General features: G+C 46.4%; 1 protein-coding gene across 1 annotated transcript in view; it reads right to left on the bottom strand.

Moving 5' to 3' along the window:
* The window catches only part of SDHB (succinate dehydrogenase complex iron sulfur subunit B), a 34,448-nt gene extending 23,662 nt beyond the window's left edge, over positions 1 to 10,786 (bottom strand). Inside the window, exons 1-2 of the mRNA XM_025356709.1 lie at positions 10,549 to 10,786; positions 1,240 to 1,367 (exon numbers count right to left, since the gene is read on the bottom strand). Of these exons, the coding sequence (XP_025212494.1) occupies positions 1,240 to 1,367; positions 10,549 to 10,620 (200 nt within the window). The 5' untranslated portion in view covers positions 10,621 to 10,786. The remainder of the gene's footprint in view (positions 1 to 1,239; positions 1,368 to 10,548) is intronic.
* Between the last annotated feature and the right edge of the window lie 13,808 nt (positions 10,787 to 24,594).

Consider the following 24,594-nt stretch of genomic DNA (forward strand, 5'->3'; position numbering starts at 1 on the left):
ACACTTATTCACTTACACATAAAATAGATCAAAGAACAGTTCTGGTTGTACGGGGGCATGGACTGGAGCAGCAGGAGGCTAGAGCCTAGCTTGCTAGCTTCTTTGTTTTCTTTGGCTAACTGTGGAGTTCCCTAAAAGTGAAAGATGCTGGAAGAAGAGTAGTTTTGAGAGATGTGATGTGAAGAAGGACTCAACCTGCTACTGCTGCTTCTGACAATGGAAGCAGAGGCCAAGAGCCAAGTAGTGCGGCAGCCTCTAGAAGCTTGAAACGGCCCTCAGCTTACAGTCAGCAGAATGACAGGGACCTCGGGCTCACAACCACAAGGAACTGCATTCCGCCAATAGCCCAAATGAACACAAAATATTTTCCCCTAGGCTCCAGAAAGGAACGCAGCCTGCTGACACCTTGATTATAGTCTGATGAGACTATACCAGTCTTTTGACCTACAGAACTATAAGATAATACATTTAGGTTGTTTTAAGTCACTAATTTTATGGTAATTTGCTCTGACAGAAATAGAAAACTAACACACAAGTCCAATTTTTAACATTTTAACCACATCCCTACCTTGTCCATTCTAGGCAAGTTTCTGGCAGTTCTGTTATTATTACAGAAAACACAGGTCCAGACGTATAAGATATAATCAATACATTAAGCATTAAAAAAATAGTAATATGCTAAATGACTTTAAATACTGTGCATAAAGTTAACTGTACCAGTATTTCTAGAAATTTGTCACACTTTCATTTGGGAATTATTTTGGTATTATTTTTCTGGATCAGGTACCAACCTCATTCTTTTTTCTTTTTTGGAGACAGAGTCTCACTCTGTTGCCCAGGCTGTAGTGCAATGGCATGATCTCAGCTCGCTGCAACTTCTGCCTCCTGGGTTCAAGTGATTCTTGTGCCCCAGCCTCCTGAGTGGCTGGGATTACAGGCATGAGCCACTACACCCGGCTAATTTTTGTATTTTTAGTAGAGACAGGGTTTTGCCATGTTGGCCAGGTTGGTCTGGAACTCCCAACCTCAGATGATCTGCCCGCCTGAGCCTCTCAAAGTGCTGGGATTATAGGCGTGAGCCACTGTGCCCGGTCCAACCTCATTCTTGTTTTAAAAACAACAGATTCCAGAGCCACCAGATGATCTCGGATTTTTAAGCCTTCCAAGGGTGTGAAAAGCATGTCCCTAAATCGAATCAAGAACTCTCCTTCAATACCTGGCTTTCATAGAGATACTCACTTATTAAGGTCAACTTCATAAGTCTGCATATGAGGTTTGTCTCCAGCCTTGTCTGGGTCCCATCGATAGATGGCAAATTTCTTGATACGGGGAGCTGCGGCTGCAGCTGTCTGGGCTCCTCGGGAGGCCTGAAATTTTTAAAAGTTCACAAAAAGGAAAAAAAAATTAGAAATGCAAGACAATTCCATTTTGCTGGCACAACAGATGTAATGCTGGATATAAACTCACACATTACTGATATATAATCTTCTGGGAAAAGGCAGTCATTCAATATCCAACAAGTATTAAGCACCTATCATATGCTAATATATCAGACATGGTATTAGGGGCTAGTGCTACAGCACTTAATAAAATACACAAAAACCTTCATTTTCACAGAACTTACTTTGTAGTGAACAAGAGTTAAGTTAAACATTCACAATGAATATAAAGAGTAATACTGATGGGAAAGTACAGGGAGCTCTGGATGAATACAGCAGAGACTTCAATGAGTGTAAGAGTCAGAGAAGGCTTCCTCAAGCGACATCTAAGTGGTGGCTTGACAAACCAGTATTGAGGGGAAGGAGTGTGGGGTGTGGTCTGAGGGTGGTGGCTCATGCCTGTAATCCCAGCACTTTGGGAGGCAGAAGTGAGAGAATTGATTGAGCCCATGAGTTTGAGACCAGCCTGGGAAACAGGGCAAAATCCCATCTCTACAAAAAATAAAGATTAGCTGGGTGTGGTAGTGTGCGTCTCAGGAGGCAGAGGTGGGAGGACCACTTGGGCCTGAGAGGTTGAGGCTGCAGAGAGCCATGATCATGCCAATGCACTCTAGCCTGGGCAACAGAGTGAGACTCTTTTTCAAAAATAAAAAATAAAAAAAAAGAAATAAAAACAAAGAAAGAAAGAAAAGACTATATTCCAGGCCTGCTAATTTTTAAAATAAACTGATATAGAAAAGTAAAAACTCGGAAGGTTAATTGACTAATTACAAAAAGATGCAGTGGTGTTTATTACTGAGGCAGTAGAAGACCGTTTGGAGACAGGAAGCCTTCACTACAGCCTCTGATTCGTCTCAGGCCAAGTCTTCATTTGCATAGGGTGTAACCAATAGGAAACCCCTACAGGGTACTTAAATCCCAGAGACTGTGCAGCTGGGGCTCTTGAGCCACTTGCTGGATCCCACTCCCACTCTGTGGAGTGTACTTTCATTTCAATACATCTATGCTTTTGTCTTCTGTTGCTTTGTGTGTTTTGTCCTATTCTTTGTTCAACATGCCAAGAACCTGGATGACCTATGGTCAAGACCCTCGCCAGTAACATTATTTCTTGTTAAAGTTCCCGTATTAACTATAGCTAAAAATACAAACATCAGCTAACAGTAGAAAATAAAATATACGAAGGAAATGAAAGTTAAGATGAAAACGTTTTACCTTATCACCAAGCTGGCAAAAATCATCAACAAAAGGAAAGCCATTTCTACAAATGTTTTTCACCAGGAACCCCATTTTGTAAACTGACATGAACACCCAATGCCACCTTGTGGTATTTGGAAGTGAGAAGAGGAAAGATTCCTAAAGGTATCAACTCCAGTGGTCTTTGCTTGCTTAATGTCCCATTTTTTGGGGTCTTTTTTCTGTGACATTTAATGAGGTATAATTCATTATAATAAAATTCACTAGTTTTAAGGGTATAATGTGATGAGTTTTGACAAAGCAATGTAATCCTACCACAATTACAACAGAATAATTCCATCCAAAAAGGTCTTTTGTGCCCTTGGTGGCAAACATAAGTCCCCTTTCCCTACTCTTAGCAACTGATCAGCTATCATCACGAATCTGCCTTTTACAGAATTCATATAAATGGTATCATATGGTACGTAGTCTTGTGTCTAGCTTCTTTCACTCAACATAATGCTTCTGAGATTCATATATGTTACTGCATATATCCATATTTAAGTGCTTTTTAAAAAATTAACCTATTTATTTATTTATTTTTGAGATGGAGTTTCACTCTTGTTGCCCAGGCTGGAGAGCAATGGTGCGATCCTGGCTCACCGCAACCTCCGCCTCCCGGGTTCAAGCGATTCTCTTGCCTCAGTCTCCCGAGTAGCTGGGATTACAGGCGTGCGCTACCAGGCTCGGCTAATTTGTATTTTTAGTAGAGACGTGGTTTCTCTACGTTGGTCAGGGTGGTCTCAAACTCCCAACCTCAGGTGATCCGTCTGCGTTGGCCTCCCAAAGTGCTGGGATTACAGGTGTAAGCCACCGTGCTCGGCCAACCTTTCTACTTTTTAATAATTACAGATTCATATGCATTTACAGAAAATAATACTGAGGCCAGGTGCAGTGGCTCACACCTGTATCCCAGCACTTTGGGAGGCCAAGGCAGACAAATCACTTGAGGTCAGAAGTTCAAGACCAGCCTGGCCAACATGGTGAAAATCCATCTCTACTAAAGATACAAAAATTAGCCCGTTGTGGTGGCACACGGCTGTAATCCCAGCTACTTGGGAGGCAGAGGCACTTGACCCCGGGAGGCGGAGGTTGCAGTGAGCCAAGATTGTGCCACTGCACTCCAGCCTGGGCGACAGAGTGAGACCCTGTTTCAAAACAAAACAAAACAAAACAAAACAAAGAAAATAATACTGAGACTCCACATGCTCTTCCCACCTGTAATCTCAGCACTTTGGGAAGCTGAGGTTGGGGAATCACCTGAGGTCAGGAATTCAAGACCAGCCCAGCCAAAATGGTAAAACCCCATCCCTACTAAAAATACAAAAACAAATCAGACGGGTGTGGTGGTGTGCGCCTGTAATCCCAGCTACTTGGGAGGCTGAGGCAGGAGAATCCCTTGAACTTGGGAGGTAAAGGTTGCAGTGAGCTAAGATTGCGCCACTGTACACCACCCTGGGTAACAAAGCGAAACTCCATCTAAAACAAAAACAAAAAAAAAGAGACAGGGTTTTGTTGTCATTGATTGTGCAGTGGCATGATTACAGCTCACTGCAGCCTCAACCTTCTGGACTCATGCGAACCTCCCATCTCAGCTTCCCCAGTAGCTAGGACTACAGGCATGCACCATGATGCCCAGTTAGTTTTTTTATGTTTATTTTTCTAGAGATGGGGGTCTCACTATGTTGCCTAGGCTGGTCTTGAACTCCTGGCCCCAAGTGATCCTCTGCCTGGCTCTCCCGAACAGTTGGGATACAGGCATGAGCTACCATGCCAGGACCCACATATTCTTTACCCAGTCTCCCCAACAGGAACATCTTGCAAACTGCAGCACATCACCACAACCAGAATACTGACCGTGCTAGTCAAGATACGGGACATTCCCATAAGCACAGGATCACTAACATTGCCCATTTATAGCCCTGTCCACTTCCTCCCACCCTCCCTCCCCTGTACTCCTTAAGCCCTAGCAAACACTAATCTGTTCTCTACTTCTCAAATTCTGTCATTTAAAGAATGCTATATCAATATAATCATCTAGTATGTAGCCTTTTGGCATTGGTTTTTTTCATTCAGCCTAATTCTCCGGAGATTCATCCAAGTTGCTGTGTACAGCAATAGCTTTTTTCTTGTTATGGCTGAGTAGCATTCCACGGTACAATGTACCACAGTTTGCTTAACCATATAACTACGTTGGTTGGGGGTGGGACGTTGGGGGTGTTTCTAATTTTTGGTGACATGAATAAAGCTGAAATGAACACTTGTGTACAAATTTCTGTGTGAACGTTAAGCCTTCATTTCTCAGGATAAACACCCAGGTGTGTAACTGTTGGGCTGTATGGTAGCTACAAGTTTAGTTTTTTTTTTGTTTTTTTTTTTTTTTTTGAGACGGAGTCTCGCGCTGTGTCACCCAGGCTGGAGTGCAGTGGCGCGATCTCGGCTCACTGCAAGCTCCGCCTCCCAGGTTCACGCCATTCTCCCGCCTCAGCCTCCGAGTAGCTGGGACTACAGGCGCCCGCCACCACGCCCGGCTAGTTTTTTTTTGTATTTTTAGTAGAGACGGGGTTTCACCATGTTAGCCAGGATGGTCTCGATCTCCTGACCTCGTGATCCACCCGCCTCGGCCTCCCAAAGTGCTGGGATTACAGGCTTGAGCCACCGCGCCCGGCCAAGTTTAGTTTTTTTTAAGCAACTGACAAAACTATTTTCCAGAGTGGGTGGCTGCTGTGCCTGAGGCAGGTAGTAGGGTAAATGGGACAATATGCCTTTTAAAAAATGGGGCTACTTCAAGTTTTTGCCTTCTAATTTGGATTTTATTTTTCATTAAAAAAAAATATATTTATTTATTTATTTTAGACAGGGTCTCACTCTTGTCCCCCAGGCTGGAGTGCAATGGCGCAATCTTGGCCCACTGCAACCTCCACCTCCTGGCTTCAAGCAATTCTTCTGCCTCAGCCTCCTAAGTAGCTGGGACTACAGGTGCCTGCCACCACGCCCAGCTAATTTTTATATTTTTAGTACAGACAGGGTTTCACCATATTGGCCAGGCTGGTCCTGAACTCCTGACCTCAGGTGATCTGCCCGCTTTGGTCTCCCAAAGTGCTGTGATTACAGGTGGGAGCCACTGTACCAGGCCTTTATTTTTTATTTTTATAGACTTATGGTCTAGCTCTATTGCCCAAGCTGGAGATCATGGCTCACTGCAGCCTTAAACTCCTGGGCTCAGGTGATCATCCTGACTCAGCTTCCCAAGTAGCTGGACCATAGGTGCACACCATCATGTCTAGCTAATTTTTGTAGAGACAGGGTCTTGCCATGTTGCCTAAGCCGGTATGGAACTCCTGGGCTTAAGCAATCCTCCCACCTCAGCCTCCCAAAGTGTTGGGATTACAGGCATGTGCCACCATGTCTGGCTAATTTTTGTATTTTTAGTAGAGACAGGGTTTCGCCATTTGGCCAGGCTGGTCTCGAACTCCTGGCCTCAAGTGATCCACCTGCCTCATCGTTCCAAAGTGTTGGGATTACAGGCGCGAACAACCAGCCCAGCCCCTAACCTGGCTTTAAACAGAATCTGGGACTGAAGTATAACCCCCCAGTTCTTTTTTTTCTTTTCGTGAGACGGAGTCTCACTCTGTCGCTCAGGCTGGAGTGCAGTGGCGAGATCTCAGCTCACTGCAACCTCTGCCTCCTGGGTTCAAGCGATTCTCCTGCCTCAGCCTCCTGAGTAGCTGGGATTACAGACGCGTGCCACCATGCTGGGCTAATTTTTTTGTATTTTTAGTAGAGATGGGGTTTCACCATTTTAGCTAGGTTGGTCTTGAACTCCTGACGTCGTGATCCAACTGCCTCAGCCTTCCAAAGTGCTGGGATTACAGGCGTGAGCCACCATACCCGGCACAACCCCCTAGTTCTAAAGCCTGATTTAGTATTGTCAGTGGGCAACAGGCATTAGGCTCTATCAAGCTGGGTGTCAGTCCCACAAGGTCTGTGGGATGACTGTGGTTACCTGCAATGTTTTCCCTTCAACATTTCTTTATAATACTTAAACATCTGCTTCATGTTCACTCTACACAGATAATCGATCGTGTATTATCTTTCCAAAAGAGATTAAGTTTGTATTAGAGCTAATTTAAATTTTTAAGAAGTCTTATCATATGAATGATATGAAATAAGAGCAATGCCAGGATGTACTACACTGAATATCTAAGTCAATGTATCCCAACATCAGTTTTGGGGTGCCCCAAAATGTCATTTTTTTTCAGTACAACTAATTTAAATTTGTTTTGTGTCAAAAATGTATTTTATAGGCCAGGCGTGGGGGCTCATGCCTGTAATCCCAGCACTTTGGGAGGCTGAGGCGGGTGGATTACCTGAGGTCAGCAGTTCAACCAGCCTGGCCAACATGGTGAAACCCCATCTCTACTAAAAATACAAAAAAATTAGCCAGATGTGGTGGCGGGCACCTGCAATCCCAGCTACTCAGGAGGCCGAGGCAGGAGAATTGCTTGAATCCAGGAGGCGGAGGTTATGGTAAGCCAAGATCGCACCACTGCACTCCAGCCTGGGCAACAGGGCGAGTGCGACTCTGTCTTAAAAAAAAAAAAAAAAAAAAAAAAAAAGGTATTTCATACAACATTTTGTGGGGCAAAGGGGGTTTACCGGAATGAAAGAAGATTCTGAAATCAAAATCAGCAGAGGTGGTCATGGTTCTGAAAGTGATGGAGCTTTGCTCATCTTGAGGTCTGTACAAAGAGTTAATTCTTAGGATTATGTTATCTGTGATCCACCAAAAAATTCGCTGAATACATAAATCTAAAAATTTGCCACATTTCATTCATTGAACCTTTACGTCACACACTGTGTCAAATAATCTCTAATCTTTATAACATTTCTATGAAAAATGTTATATTGTTCCCAGTTAAAAGATGAGGATAGGATCATATAGGAACACAGGTCACTTGATTCAAAAACCGAAGCTTTTAGCCATTATAACTAGTAGTGAAAATGCAAACATAAAATGGAACAGTGCAAAAAGATAATTCCATTTCACAATGAGATCCAAGGAACAAGAGAAGTTGTTACTCTAATCATACAATGAAACTATATGATTTTCTCCCCTTTGGAGCAATTTATACTACAAATCCTTAATGAAAGAGGGCCCCTTGAAAGCATTTTTATGTTAATCTACAAGACTAATGAGTATTCAAGGCAGAAAGCACATTCCTAGGAAATCCTGGGTAATATGAACTTCATAGTTTATAATTTAAGCAAGGTAAGCAACAACTGAACTGAGAAGGGTGAATTCTGAATGGTGCTGAAGGCTGGTTGTTGTTTCTCTAGTAAAGTGTCCTTAGGGTGCAGGCTTGGAGTTGGATGGAGTGGAGAAAGATTTGGAGGCCAGAGAAGAAGGTGGGAAATAGAGAGGAAGAAGGCGAAAAGGACTGTATGAAGATAAGCCTGAGTAAAATACAAGGTGCAGGCTTGCTGAAAAGTGTGATCGGTGATGCTTCAAATCCAAGCTCTATCACTTACTAGCTGTGCATTCTTCTGCAAATTATTAACTTTTATGATTCTATTTCTTCCTTTGTAAAGGGTGGGTAGTATTAATAACTGCCTCATAAGATAACCGGGGGGGTCAAGCTTCTAGCATAGCCCAGAAAATAATTTTTGCTCTACACGATTGGCAACCTTATCAGTCTTTGTATCCTTCTGATTTGTAGATAGGTACCCTAGTCCTGCCAGCCTAAGGAACAAGATACACATTAAAAAAAATTTTTTTTTTTGAGACTGAGTTTCGCTCTTATCACCCAGGGTGGAGTGCAATGGTGCCATCTCGGCTCACTGCATCCCTCCGCCTGCCAGGTTCAAGCGATTCTCCTGCCTCAGCCTCCTGTGTAGCTGGGATTATAGGAGCCCACCACCAAGCCCAGCTAATTTTTGTGTATATATATATATATTTTTTTAGTAAAGACAGGGTTTCACCATGTTGGCTGGGCTGGTCTTGAAATCCTGACCTCAGGTGATCCACCTGCCTTGGCCTCTCAAAGTGTTGGGATTACAGGCATGAGCCACTGCACCTGGCAAGATGCACACTTTTAAGTAGGTGGTTCTCGCCCTAAAGGAGTTCATAGTCCAGATGAAGAAATAAGGCAACACAAACAATAGTTAATATATTACAGTTAAATACTTAAAGGCAGAATTGTGGTTCAGTGGTCAGACTATATGCATAAAAATAATTCAGAACCTGAACTTGAATGTTACCCACACCAAGCTCATTACTGAATTCTTTTGAGGTGGCTTTTGTGGGTATAAATGTACATTCCCACAAGGAAGTGGAGGCCTTGGGGCTCTTCTATTTTCTGTTGCCCTCAGGAGGCCCTGCAAAGGCCTTGCCTGGAATTTCAACAATGACCTATGAAACTAGCCGTTTCTACAATTCACTGCTAGAAGAGGGGCCTGAGCTTTAGAACTCTGTCTCATTAGTGGGGCTCTCACAATTTAATTGTTTGCTCAGCAACTATAAAAAGAACAGGTAAACAAGCTCATTATCAATCATCAATTTAATACTCATAAGATGTCAGCTGAGGCTCTGGTAGGCTGTCTTCTTCCTCTATCTCCCCTTTTCAGAAAGGTTGATGCAGAGTGGATGCAAGTTCACACACAGCACACTGGACAGAACTAGGATTAGAACATGGGCAATACGTACTGTGTTATGCAGCCATGGCAGGTACTTAAGATGAAAGATGTCCTCATTTAAGTGCAAGAGAGGAAGAGGAACTAAAATTTCTTGGACACCAACCATGTCCCAAGATCTACGCTAAGGAGTTTTTCCGGTACTATGTTAAAAAACTGTCTCAGGTCTGCCAGTTCTTGGGAATGTGGTATTTTGAGCAAGCCAAATATTTTCTTTCTGGGGACCTCAAGTTTTCAAAGCTCCAAAAAGGAGGGTAAGAATTCTTACTTGCCCAGCTTAAAGGGGTTGTTGAGAAGCCCAGAAGAGGAACAGACTTAGAAAGGATTTGCAAATCCTTGGTCCTTTATGTATACAAAAGCAATTTCCCTTCCCCTTCTATATGTTCCCACTTAGAAGGCAGGTCAGAAATGTGTCGTTTCTTGGCCGTGGAAGGGGCGTGGGAAAATCTGTCACAGCACATTGCATAGTTATAAACAAGAACAGCGCCAAGCTCTCTACCTGTCATTCCATGTCAACTCTATGAGGTCCGTATTATTACATGCCCTTTAGAGTCAGAAACACTGAGAGGATATTAGCGAAACTGTGGTGACATTGCTTTAAGGAACCCAGTCTTTCCTACAACTCCCGCCACCCACAGCCGGGATCCTTCCAGGTAAGGGGCTGGATGCATTTCCCTCCATCTCTCCCTTCCCCTGCCCTGTCCCCAATTCACACGTCCTTTCCTCACCAATCCCGGTCCTCAACCTCGTACCCTAGAGGAATGACCTCGCTTCCCAATTCCCATTCGTCACACCCCGCAGGTCTCCCTTTTCTACAGAGGCGATAGTTTGGTGGCAGAAAAAGGGCTGGAACGCCAATGTTTGGATTCGGATTCTGGTTTCTGGTTTCTGCAGTCATTCGCTTGCCATCTGACCTTGAGTAATTCAAGTCCCCTTTCTGAACTCCCCCCCCTCCCTTAGCTGTAAAAAATTGCCCCTGCCCTACCTCAAGCTGCGGCGAAGCGCAGAAAGATAACTGACAGGGATGCTCCAAGCCAAACCAAAGCACTGCGCCAGCGGGAGGAGGTCCTCCCTCTCCCTGAGGCCTTGCCCTATGCTTCCTTAGTCTCTCCGCGGACCTATCAGCTCCAGGCAGTCTCCGTGACTTTCCTGCCTTTTCCCTCTCTGAGACTCCAGGACTCACCTGCAGGCAGGCTCCGCCAAGGGTTGTGGCCGGTAACCGGCCCCTCAAGGAGAGTGCGACCACCGCCGCCATCTTGGCTCTTGACGTCAGCCCCACCCCTTAACCCCGAGGTCTCTCTCCGCCGATGTCCCGTCGAACATCGCGGCGCCCAGCCTGCATCCACTGAGGACCCGCTAGCCGCGTAGGAGCCACCAAGTGGCAGGCGGCTTCCGGTTTCCCGAATGGGCGGAGGGAAGGCGGGGCAAGTTACAGCGAGCAGTCACAGCGAGCGTGCGCAGTAGCGCAGTAGCGGCGCATGCCCATTTGGCTTCCCCCGGTGACCTTCTCAGAAAGGGGAGGAGTCTGAGAGGCAGGGCGACTTTCAGGGGGTGGGGCTAAGACTTAGATGGGGCGGAGCCATCCTACCCTGGTCTCTGCCCCGATTTTAACCCCTTTTTTCCTGGAATTTTTGTTTGTTTGAGACGAAGTCTCGCACTGTCTCCCGGGCTGGAGTGCAATGGCGCGATCTTGGCTCACTGCAACCTCCGTCTCCCGGGTTCACGCGATTCTCCTGCCTCAGCCTCTCGAGTAGCTGGAATTACCGGCGCACACCACCACACCCGGTTCATTTTTTGTATTTTTAGTAGAGACGTGGTTTCACCATCTTGGCCAGACTGGTCTTGCACTCCTGACCTCGTGATCTGTCCACCTCGGCCTCCCAAAGTGCTGGGATTACACGCATGAGCCACCGCGCCCAGCCAATTTTCTTTGTTTCTTTTCTTTTCTTTTCTTTTCTTTTTGACAGGGTCTCACTCTGTTGCCCAGGCCGGTGTGCAGTCTTTGGCTCACTGCAGCCTCGACCTCCCAGGCTCAAGCGATCCTCCCGCCTCAGTCTCCCGAGTAGCTGGGACTACAGGCGCGTGAGCCACCATACCCAGGTAATTTTTTTTTTTTTTTTTTTTTTTTTTTGAGACGGAGTCTCGCTCTGTCGCCCAGGCTGGAGTGCAGTTGAGCGATCTCGGCTCTCTGCAACCTCCGCCTCCCGGGTTCAAGCAATTCCCTGCCTCAGCCTCCCGAGTAGCTGGGATTACAGGCGTCCACCATCATGCCCGGCTAATTTTTTTGTGTTTTTATTAGAGATGGGGTTTCACCATCTTGGCCAGGCTGGACTTGAACTCCTGACTTCGTGATCCACCCACCTCGGCCTCCCAAAGTATTGGGATTACAGACGTGAGCCACCACGCCGGGACGCCCGGGTAATTTTTTTAAAAGATTGCTTGTAGAGATGGAGTCTCGCTGTGTTGCCCAGGCTGGTCTTGAACTCCTGGGCTCAAGCAATCATCCTGCTCCGACTTCCCAAAGTGCTGGGATTACAGGGGTTAGCCACCGCGCCTGGCCTTTCTAAGAATTTGTCAGTCTTATTGCTCATCTCTGACGCTTACTGGCTTGAGTCAGGCATTTCTGTTGCACATTGTGCAGTTTGCCGGAGGCTGCCTAGGTTTCCTCACTGAGTGTCCCAGACAAACTGGGCAGTTGGTGAATGAGCTGAGGTGATTTCAAGGGTGGCTGGCAAAGGTGCCATTCTTTTGTTCGTTCATTCATTCATTCATTCATACATTCATTCATTCATATATACGAATGGAGTGGCTACTATGTGGCAGGCACCAAGTGCTGGGATGCTACAGGGAATGAGCAAGTCAGGTGGTCACTGCTCATCGAATTTACTCTCTGGTGGTGGAGATGGGCAAGTGAGCTGACAGCTAGACACTGTGAGCTCTGTTCTGTAAGAGAGGGTGTGCCCAGAGAAGGACACCCAGTCCTTGGTGGCTTTGTTAGCCATTTAATATAAGAAACCATTTCTACTCTGCGCCAAACATTATGGTTCATTATCCCACTTGATCCCCATAGCAGTCCTGTGAAGAAGGGTTTCTGATTTTGTTTTTTCTGAGTTTCCATTTTAGTCATCTCAGCTGCTTTTTTCAGCCCCCTCCATGGATCTGCTCAGAGCTGGCCTCACTCTCGGGACTTACCTTGGGCAGGAACCGCCTGGGGCCTCCAAGGCACCTGCCTCTTCCGTCACCCCAGGCATTTGTGTAGATTGTTAACCTTGCAGGTCCCAAGGTTTCCCATGAGTGATTTTTTTTCCCCTTTCTGCCTGCTTATTTTTGACATGTGACGTTCTATAGTCTTTGGTTTCCACTCTTACAACTGATGTGGATGCTACTGGAGACACTGAGATGGCCAGGTGAATTGGCTGGATGAGCTAAGTTTCTGGAGTCCTTGACTGGAACCCTGCTATACTGCCCGTGTGGCCTCATTAAAGGGAGTGTGTAGTGAGGCCTGAACCTCTAGGTCTAACCTGGAATCTTCAAGGCCGTATGACCTTGGCTAAGCCCCTCCCCACGTTTGACTTGTAGTTTCCTTGCCTGAACCATTAGGGTGTTGAGCCCTCTGATTTAAGATGCTGTGATTCACATGGCTGTCTTGTGGATAACTGGTAACAATGCTGAGTCACCTTGACTTTCACTGGCACTGACCCAGGACTGAAACAGGGCCCCTCTGGTCTGCCCCATGGGGCCTCTTGGGTCACCCAAACTGGCTGAAATATGGGAAGACTGCCACTCTCTCTCTAACTCCCAACTGAATTGTCATCTGAGCTGAAGAAAACTCTTCCTGCAAGGAATGTATTTCTAGAGAATTGGTCCTCTTAGCATTTTCAGGGTTCTTTCATCTCAAAGGCAGATGCACCTCTAGATAAGCAACTACCCTTTTAGTTTGCCCAGGTCACCTTGGAAAAAGCAGTCTGAGGCCAGCATAAGTGAGACCTTGATTTATGGAGGGACTCTTGGTGCCAATGGGCCCACACGCCCTGCAGTCACATCATTCCTGGGCTTCGTGGGGATTTGGGGAGCTCAAAGTTATGGAGGAATAAATTCCTGGGCGGCTGTACCTCCGCCCTGGACTTTGGGATTCCAGAAAGTCACAGCTGCAGAAGGACTTAGAGATTTTCATGGCCTGCTCCTGACATATTTTCCCAAGGTGTCCTCATGATAAGACCCTCGGTTTTTTTGGTTTATTTCCATTCATCTAGAGAGTGACATACTGCTTTTCACCAGACAGTCTGCTAGGCACTATGTTTATACTGAACTTTATCACTTACAACGGTGTTTACATAAACAGTCTCATTTAGTCCTCATAACAACACTTTTGGGTTGGAAAAGCTGCCCCTATTTTCCAGACTTTCTCAGTCTTTGGACAGCAGGAAAACTGAGCAGCCTTAGGTGAGCATTTTGCTTTAGGAGGTCTTTCTCCCCCAAGAGCTGGAAATCACGTCCGGAACTGAAAATTAAAACCAGCATGGCAAGGTGTCTCATACCTGTAATCCCAACACTTTGGGAGGCTGAGGTGGGAGGATCGATCCCTTGAGTCCCAGAGTCTGAGACCAGTCTGGGCAACATGGCGACACCCTGTCTCTACAAAAAAATTTAAAATTAGCCAAGTGTGGTGGTGCACACCTGTAGTCCCAGCTACTTGGGAGGCTGAAGTGGGAGGATTGCTTGAGTGCAGGAGGTTGAGGCTGCAGTGAGCTGCGATCACACCACTGCAACTCCAGCCTGGGCAACAGAGCAAGAGCCTGTCTCAAAAAAATGAAAATAAAAAACAAAATAGAAAAGCATTATGTTGTATCAACTGTCATTTGTACAATCAATTGTAGTCTGGTGTCTTGTAATTTAGGGCAACCTGGATGATTTCCCCCAGCCAGAGGGTGAAGGAGGGTTGGATTTAGGAGGAAATATCAGATGTTGCTTGGGAGATTCATTTGCCTCTGGGAAAAACCCACCTTGCAGCAATAGATTGCTGTGGTGGGGCTCTGGGGCCTTCCATCTAAAATTTAGGATTCTTTTTTTTTTGAGACGGAGTCTTTCTCGGTTGCCCAGGCTGGAGAGCAGTGGCATGATCTCGGCTCACTGCAAGCTCTGCCTCCCGGGTTCACACCATTCTCCTGCCTCAGCCTCCTGAGTAGCTGGGACTACAGGAGCCCGCCACCATGCCCGGGTAATTTTTTGTATTTTTTCTAGTAGAGACGGGGTTTCACCATGTTAACCGGGATGGTCTCAATCTCCTGACCTCGTGATCCGCCTGCCTCGGCCTCCCAAAGTGCTAGGATTACAGGCGTGAGCCACTGCGCCCGGCCAAAATTTAGGATTTTATTTGCCTTTGGCCAGTGGGCCTCGTCCTTTCTGTCTCTCTGGCTGTCTCCTGAGCATCTCCATCTGGGTGTCCCAATGGTCCTTTAAACCCAAACTATCTCTTACGGTACATCTCACCTGAGGAGTTTATACTTCTCTTATTAGCACCACCATCTACCTGATATCCAAGCCAGAAACTCGATGTCATCTTGGTTCTTCTCCCCGCCCCACATCCAACCAACTCCCACCATAGCCTCCAAGGCTCCAGGCTCCCCTGCTCCCCCGTGGGCCCTTCGAGTTGCTTCTGTTCCTGTAATACAACCTGCTCTGTTCCCCACCTCATTCCCCACCTCCATGCCTTTGCGTATGTCTGTGTCTTGGATTTGGAGTCTCCTTTCCTCCTCCTTCATGTGGCAGACTTGTCATCATTGAAGACTCAGCTCCAACTTTTTCCTCCCTTAGGAAGTCCCTCCTTGACTGTCCCTATCAAAGTATCCTCTGCATATGCCATCCATGACGCAATACCTGCTTTAACAATGACCCATTCATATGTCTGCCTCCCCAGACTGTGGGCAATTTGAGGGCTTGACCCACTTAACTCTCTTTGATTTTCTCCATATAACTTATTGCTATCTGCAAGTTTGTTTTTAATTATTTTTTTTTGAAACAGAGTCTTGCTTTGTCGCCCAGGTTTAAGTGCTGTGGCATGATCATGGCTCACTGTAGCTTCGAACTCCAGTGCTTAAGTGATCCTCCCACCTCAGCCTCCCTGGTAGCTGGGACCACAGGCATGCACTACCATGCACAGCTACTTTTAAAAAAATTTTTGTAGGCCGGGCACGGTGGCTCACGCCTGTAATCCCAGCACTTTGGGAGGCCAAGGCAGGTGGATCACTTGAGGTCAGGAGTTCAAGACCAGCCTAGCCAACATGGTGAAACCTGTCTCTACTGAAAATACAAAAATTAGCCCGGTGTGGTGGTGGGCGCCTGTGATCCCAGCTACTCGGGAGGCTGAGGCAAGAGAATTGCTTGAACCTGGGAGGCTGAGGTTGCAGTGAGCTGAGATCGTGCCACTGCACTCCAGCCTGGGCGACAGAGCTTTTTTGAGAGATGGAGTCTCCCTATGTTACCCAGAATGGTCTTGAATTCCTGGGCTTAAGCAATCCTCCTGCCTCCCAAAGTGCTGGGATTGCAGGACTGTGTGTCCATGCCTGAACTGAACGAGTTTTTTGTCTTTTATTTTTGAGAGGGAGTCTCGCTCTGTCACCCAGGCTGGAGTGCAGTGGCACAATCTCGGCTCACTGCAAGCTCTGCCTCCCGGGTTCACGCCATTCTCCTGCCTCAGCCTCCCGAGTAGCTGGGACTACAGGCGCCTGCCACCACGCTTGGCTAATTTTTCATATTTTTAGTAGAGATAGGGTTTCACCATGTTAGCCAGAATGGTCTCGATCTCCTGACCTCGTGATCTGCCTGCCTCGACCTCCCAAAGTGCTGGGATTACAGGCGTGAACCACCGTGCCCGGCCGCCTGGACTGTTTTAAATTTTTTATGAATATATTTATTGTCAGAGCCTCCCATGACGGATGTCAAGGACTCCCAGAACTGGAATAGACGGAATTGGCAAATCAAAATGTCAACCAGCCAGCGGCACAGACCCTTTCTAGCCCCTACTCCAGTCCCATCTACGATCGTTCTCAGAGAAGCCTTGTCCCTTATGCTAGGGCACTCGGTGGTCATCTGTACTAAGGTTCATGGGGATACTGGGGTGACTGATGATGGTAACTGACACATTTGGAGGACGTACTATGTACCAGGCACCATGCAGAACACTTTGGGTACATGTCCTCTCTCTAATCATTTCAGCAACGGCACAAAGTAGGGATTACTATTCTTCATTTACAGTTGAGGCAACTGAGCCTCAGAGAGGGTCAACATCTCACTGCAGGTCACCCAGCAAGTAGGTCAGCCTTTTCTGAGGCTCCTGGGAACATGGTGGTTGCAGCCACTCTGGTCCACCTGCAGAGGGTGCTGCTGCCTCACAGAACTACCCAAGGCTCCCTACCAGACCTTGCCAACCTGCCCTTAGAAAGGCCTTATCTAAACTCTCTTCCCTCATTCCATGCAAACCCCACCATATAATTAGACTTCTCAAAATATTCTCTTCGAGTGGGATGGGGACAATCATAGGCTACAGTCTTCTCCAATTTCAAGAGCAGCCTCTGTGGAACTCCCGGAGCAAAAAGTCATGAGCCACCCCCACTCCAGATGGAGCTGCGTTTCATACAGCTGAAGTCAGCTCAGCTGCTGGGACTTAGCAAGTGGTCCAGGGCCTTCTGGGGACTGTCATGCTGCTGGCCCTGTAGCAGCACACACACACACATACATTTGGAGCTCACCCACCCTGCTAACCTCTGCCTCACTCCCAGATGCCTGCCATCACAAGCATACTCTCAAATGAGCTGTTAGTTTGTTCCTCTGGATGTGTATGAGTGGGCGCTTTGCAAACACGGTATATTGCCATGATCAAACGCCCTTTCCGGCTCAAAAATCTGGATTTGGAGCACTGTTTCTATCAGAGACAGAGCCATGCAAATGAAATGCAAAAACGAATAGTGATAAATATTCATGTGTAGCAGCTAGATGTCAGCCGACTGGAAACACAAGTCAGAGAGCTGCAGAGTGTTAAAGGCAATTTGGCCTCTTAGGGAGGCTGGTAGCTAGAATGGTTAAGGGTGCCGGCCTTAGGGATCTGAAATCCTGTTATATCAGCCATTTGCTCTGTGATCTTGAGCAAGTTGCTTAACCTCTTTGTGCCTTCATTTCCCATTGTGCAAGGTGGTAAAAAAGAAACAGAGTCACATTGCAGGGAGGAGAATTAAGTGAATTAGTGTCTATAGGGAGCCATCAATCTTAAATTGGTAGTGGAGAGCCCAGCTGGGGGAAGGAAAGAGGTAAAAGATAGCTGTGCCTTATTAGGGGAAATAGATTATGCTTATCAGAATGGGAAGACTTCAGCATACATATGATGTCAAGGATTTCAGGCAGCTCTAAAAATTATTTTAGAATACTGTACATATGTAATTAAATTCTCACTATGTAAAAAATTTCAAGCAATATAGATAAAGCTTAAATCCCCTCAGTCACACTTCCTTTCCCAGGGGTGAATGCTATTGTCAGTTTCATGGGATTGCTTCCAGATTTTTTTCTTTGCATGTATTTACATATGTATGTTTCTACAGAAATCAATGGCTTTGCTTGCTGTTATTATTTTATTTTATTTTATTTTATTTTTAGACGGAATCTCGCTCTGTCACATCTCGGCTCACTGCAACCTCTGCCTACCAGTTCAGGTGATTCCCTTGCCTCAGCATCCCGAGTAGCTGGAATTACAGGTGTGCGCCACCACGCCTGGCTAATTTTTGTATTTTTAGTAGAGACAGGGTTTCACCATGTTGGCCAGGCTGATCTCGAACTCCTGACCTCATGATCTGCCTGCGTCAGCCTCCCAAAGTGCTGGGATTACAGGTGTGAGACACTGTACCTGGCCGTTTTTATTTTTAGAAAATACAAATGATAATATACATGTTCTGCAAGCTGCCATTTTTTCATAAAGTGCTGCGTCTTGGAGGTCTTTCCATACTAGTATGCATAGATCTGTTTCATCATATGTGCTGCAGAATATTTAAAAGCAGGGCTGTACCCTGGTTTGCTTATTCCTCAGGCAATTTCTTAAACATGTTTTCCCTATGAGTTTAATATCAATAAACAAACATGTTACTGTCAGTTTCCTAAAATACAGGATTGATCATGTGACTGCAGTGACCTCACACCTTCAGAGGGTTTCCAGGGCACCAACCCTAGTGTTTCCAGCATGACTGCAATCTATATTTTAGCTACTCACTATAATCACAATTTTGCAGACATATTATACACCCGGACCTCTTTGTGTCTCTACTCAGCTTGGCAACCCCTCCTCCCCTCTTTGCCTAATCATTCATTTCTACATTCATTCGGCAGTCATTCATCTTAGCAGAAATGAACACCAGGCCATCCTTGGTCATTCTTCCAGCAGGAAAGATGTGTGTGTGTGTGTGTGTGTGTGTGTGTGTGTCCACAGATTTTTGTACCTTATTCATTCCTCCATTCAGCAAGTATTTATCAGGTGCCTATTCCATCAGTGTGCCTCTCTGTTTTCCTGTCTGTCTCCCTGACTCGGCTGTCAGCTCCTTGAGGGATGAGATCATGTCTCATGCACAGGGCTTTCCAGGGAGAACAAACATCCTGGTTCGCCGAGCGTAGTTCCGGATTCTCCTGTTGCCCTGGTGGAATTATTTGTAGGGCTCCTCTGAGCTCTCAGAAATACCCTGGTTTAGATGAAAAATTGTAGGATCACTGGTTTTACACACCGTATACTCTTGGCAAATGTTAATGGAAGAAAGTGAACGGATGGATGAATGAATATAATTTGCTTTCCATGATTTAGAGATGCCATCTTCCTCTGAGCTGAGGACTAGAGAGAACGCATACTGAGCTACATAGAGAGCATTTCATTATGGGCTTTATTGCCTTAGAGGAGTTTGTAGGAATCCTATAATCGCTAGACATCTTGCTTGCAGGTAGAGGGGATATCTTGTTGATAAGATTCTTCTAATAGGATACCTGACATGCTAAAAACTGACTGGTGCAAAGATAAGGTAACATTTGTGAATAAAAGAATGCTAAACTTGGGTTAGGAAGCTGTTTCTTTTTTCTTTTCTTTTTTTCTTTTGAGACGGTGTCTTATTCTATTGCCCAGGCTGCAGTTCAGTGGCATAATCTTGGCTCACTGCAATCTCCTCCCGGATTCAAGCAATTCTCCTACTTTAGCCTCTCCAGTAGCTGGGATTATAGACGTGCGCTACCGTGCCCAGCTAATTTTTGTATTTTTAGTAGAGACAGGGTTTTGTCATGTTGGCCAGGCTGGTCTTGAACGCCTGACCTTAAGTGATCTGTCCACCTTGGCCTCCCAAAGTGCTGGGATTATAGGCATGAGCCACGGTGCCCGGCTAGAAAGCTGTTTCTGAGATGTAGTCAAGAGCAGGAGCTCAGTGGGTGGGCTCTGGAGCCAGACCACTCAGGTATGAATCCCAGCTCTGCCATTTCCTGCTGAGTAATCTTGAGCAAGTCACTTCCTCTCTCTGAGCTTCAGTTTCCTCATCTGTAAGGCGGGGATAACAGCCTCACAGCTTAGTTTTGATAATTAGATGAGATGACGAATGCAAAGTATTAGGTCGAACCATCAAAAATCGCCTCTATTTGACCATTTTGACCTTCCAAATGGGGTTTCATATAGTTCCACCTGGCGGGAATGCAATCAGTGTGTAAGAAATGTTTGGGCTGACTTTTCTGCTTCCATTGCCTAGCTGAACAGATGTTTCATTCTTTTATTCAAAACACATTTGCTGACCACCAGCTATGAGCCAGGAATTGCCATCAGTGGGAAAACAAAATATTCCCCCCCTTTTTTTTATGATACTTTAAGTTCTAGGGTACATGTGCACAACGTGCAGGTTTGTTACATATGTATACATGTGCCATGTTGGTGTGCTGCACCCATTAACTCATTTACATTAGGTATATCTCCTAATGCTATCCCTCCCCCCTCTCCCCTCCCCACCATAGGCCCCGGTGTGTGATGTTCCCCTTCCTGTGTCCAAGTGATCTCATTGTTCAATTCCCACCTACGAGTGAGAACATGCAGTGTTTGGTTTTCTGTTCTTGCGATAGTTTGCTGAGAATGATGGTTTCCAGCTGCATCCATGTCCCTACAAAGGACACGAACTCATCCTTTTTTTGGCTGCATAGTATTCCATGGTATATATGTGCCACATTTTCTTTTTTTTTCTTTTTTTTTTTTTTTTTGAGACGGAGTCTCGCTCTGTCGCCCAGGCTGGAGTGCAGTGGCCGGATCTCAGCTCATTGCAAGCTCCGCCTCCCGGGTTTACGCCATTCTCCTGCCTCAGCCTCCCGAGTAGCTGGGACTACAGGCGCCCGCCACCTCGCCCAGCTAGTTTTTTTTTTGTATTTTTTTTAGTAGAGACGGGGTTTCACCGGGTTAGCCAGGATGGTCTCGATCTCCTGACCTCGTGATCCGCCCGTCTCGGCCTCCCAAAGTGCTGGGATTACAGGCTTGAGCCACCGCGCCCGGCCTGTGCCACATTTTCTTAATCCAGTCTGTCACTGATGGACATTTGGATTGATTCCAAGTCTTTGCTATTGTGAATAGTGCTGCAATAAACATACGTGTGCATGTGTCTTTATAGCAGCATGATTTATAATCCTTTGGGTATATACCCAGTCATGGGATGGCTGGGTCAAATGGTATTTCTAGTTGTAGATCCTTGAGGGATCGCCACACTGTCTTCCACAATGGCTGAACTAATTTACACCCCACCAACAGTGTAAAAGTGTTCCTATTTCTCCACATCCTCTGCAGCACCTGTTGTTTCCTGACTTTTTAATGATTGCCATTCTAACTGGTGTGAGATGATATCTCATTGTGGTTTTGATTTGCATTTCTCTGATGGCGAGTGTTCCCCCCCTTTGTGTGTGTGTGTGTGTGTGTGTGTGTGTGTGTGTAATGGAGTCTCGCTCTGTCCCCCAGGCTGGAGTGCAGGGGCATGATCTTGGCTCACTGCAACCTCTGCCTCCAGAGTTCAAGCGATTCTCCTGCCTCAGCCTCTTGAGTAGCTGGGATTACAGATGCCTGCCATCACGCCGGCTAATTTTTGTATTTTATTAGAGACCAGGTTTCACTTTGTTGGCCAGGCTGATCTCGAACTCCTGACCTTAGGTGATCTGCCCGCCTTGGTCTCCCAAAGTGCTGGGATTACAGTCATGAGCCACTGTGCACGGCCGGAAAACAAAACATTCCTTTTAAAGACTGAACGTATCTCTTCAGCTCTTCAGTAGCACAGTAGCCTGCGCATGGGGCCTTAGCATGCTGGTCAGAGACTGTTAGTCATCTTTGGGTATAACCAGGGCTGTCAGAAGCAGACTTTTGCTGGTGGAAGGTGAGGGGTCGAGGCCAAGCTGGCGTAGCCTGAACCCAGCAGTTTCCTTAGAGACTACCCAGAGAAGACCTCTGCTTTTTCAAAGATCAGGGCTGAAAAAGAGCCCAGCTGGCCAGGGGGATGGGGTGAAGGTCTTTCACATCAACCAGGCTTGAGACAAGGCTGCAGAGCTGGGCTTTCTGCCTGGGGGCATCCTTTTTCTGCATGTGCAGCTGGAGAAGGGATCCTACATGCTGCCATTTGGTGTCACTCACTGTATTTAGTTGCTAATAACTTTTCCATCAGCCCCTTGGATCTGATACCACTTGGGTGACGATCCTGCATGAATCTCACTGGTGAGGCAGATGGATTCCTGGCTGCTTTTTGTTTCGGGGGAGAGACCTCCCCCCAACCACTTCCATGGGGTTTTGGCTATGCCAAGGTGTGGCTCAGATCCCATCTGGAATGCTGGAGGAATCTGAGATAACAAGCTGCTCTCGCCTGGGACTCCAAGTACACATTTTAGATTAAATGCAGAATCAGTTGTATCCACAGGAACAGTGAGAGTAAAGAGAGGACCTGGTGGGGTGTTCCCATCTTGACAGTGGGCAGAGGGAACTTGGCCAAAGACAATCACCTTGCAGAGAGAGAGGGAGGTCCTGGTAACTTGGCAGCAGCCATGATTCAGACAAGAGGACTTTCTGGAAGGGCAAGGGTCTGCATACCAGGGCCAGTGATGGTTCGTATCTATTTTACATTTCTCTTTTCAGTATTATAATAATAAACTTTTCTTAACCATTGCAGTCAAACTAGCTGGACTCTGAGGGTTTAAGGAATGTGCCTATTTCCACAATTGGCGCTCAGCCTGGCAGAGAAGATTCTAGAACAATACCTTCCAATATGATAGCCACTTGTGGCTATTAAGCACTTAAAATGTGGCTAGTCTGAATAGATGTGTGATATAAGTATAAAATAAACATTAGATTTCAAAGACTTACTACCAAAAATGAGAATGTAAAATATCTCACTGAAATTTTAAAATTTGGATTACATATTGAAATGATAATGATTTGGATAGATTGGGCTAAAGAAAATATATTATTAAAATTAATTTCACCTGCATTTTACTTTTTAAATGTGACTACCAGGAAATTCAAGATCACATTATGTAGCTTGCATTATATTTCTATTGGAAAGTGCTGCTCAAAAGTCTCAAGGTGACACTCAGTGACCCTGAGGTGGGTGATTGGCCAAGATGTGAAAACATCACCAGGATGAACTTGTTGAACATCCCAGCATCCGTTGGGGAGTTGCAGAACTAGGTGGATCAGGAAATCCATGAAAGATTGGCCTTGCAGTGGCTTGGACCACATTAGTTGGGTATAAAAGGGATTTCAGCAGGGCGCAGTGACCCACGCCTGTAATCCCAGCACTTTGGGAGGCTGAGGTGGGCAGATCACAAGGTCAGGAGATCGAGACCATCCTGGCCAACATGATGAAACCCTGTTTCTATTAAAAATACAAAAATTACCTGGGTGTGGTGGTGCATGCCTGTAATCCCAGCTACTCTGCAGGCTGAGGCAGGAGAATCACTTGAACCAGGGAGCTGGAGGTTGCAGTGAGCCAAGATCATGCCACTGCACTCTAGTCTGGCGACAGAGCAAGACTGTCTCAAAAAAACAACAAAGCAAACCCCCAAAAAGGGGATTTCAGAGGCCTGGTCCCCTGGGTTAAGCCTGGGAGTAAGTCAACCAGTGATTTTCATTTTGCAGTGGCCTCTTTAAAACAATGGCACCAAGATATTTGTCCAGAAGCCCAAGATGGGACTAAGGAGTGAGAAGGGCCCCAGGTGTCTCCCAAAGAACTTGGAAGCAGCTTCTAGACTCAGCAGCCAATCAGGTGGCTCTGTTTTAGGGCCTCAGGAGTTTGTACACGAAGACCCTGTTAGATCACGGTTATGTTGTACGGATTTTCATACCATGGGTCAAATCACAAATACTTGTGTGTAATAGTTTTTTATTAAAAGAACACAGCATCACCCAGAGCAGTGGACATGGCTGGTGACCTGCCCAGACCCTCTTCTGGTTGTGGCAGCCCATTTCTCCAGCCTGTGACTTTGCTCCTAATCCAAGTTGTGATCTTTAGATGGTTGTCTGTGAGCTCCTGGTACCCCCTCGCCCATTCAGAGGGCCACAGTCCCCACAGCCAATGACTGGTGCAGACGGACAAAGACTCAGCCTCCAGACAGGACAGCTCAGAGGTGCCATTTGTGCTCCAGAGCTCTCCAGGGATCGGGCTGAGGCTTCACCTCACACTCTTGTATAGTTTCTTCCCCTTCCTTGGCCTGCTCCCCCAGTTCCCATCTTGGTTTCTCCTGGAGGCTCTTTTTTTTTGAGACAGGGTCTTGCTCTGTCATGTGGGTTGGAGTGTAGTGCAGTGACACAATCGTGGCCCCCTGCAGACTCCACGTCCTAGGCTCAATCTATCCTCTTGCGTCAGCCTCCCGAGTAGCTGGGACTACAGGCATGTGCCACCATGCCCAGCTATTTTTAAAAAAATTTTTATAGAGATGGGGATCTCACTATGTTGCCTAAGCTTGTATGGAACTCTTGAGCCCAAGTGATCCTCCCGCCTCGGCCTCCCAAAGTGCTGAGGTTACAGGCATGAGCCACTGTGCCCGGCCCTTTCTTAATAAATCACTTGTTGTCAAATGCTCATCTCAGGGTCTGCTCCTGCGGAACCCCATCAGAACAACATGGTCAGACTTTATTGCAGGTACTGGTCTTCACCTTTGGGGGTGGCCATGTAATATGCAGTCACTGAGTGTGTGGGGGATTCCGAACCCT

Source organism: Theropithecus gelada, chromosome 1 (genome assembly GCF_003255815.1).
Source record: "Theropithecus gelada isolate Dixy chromosome 1, Tgel_1.0, whole genome shotgun sequence".
In the NCBI taxonomy this organism is placed as follows: Eukaryota; Metazoa; Chordata; class Mammalia; order Primates; family Cercopithecidae; genus Theropithecus; species Theropithecus gelada.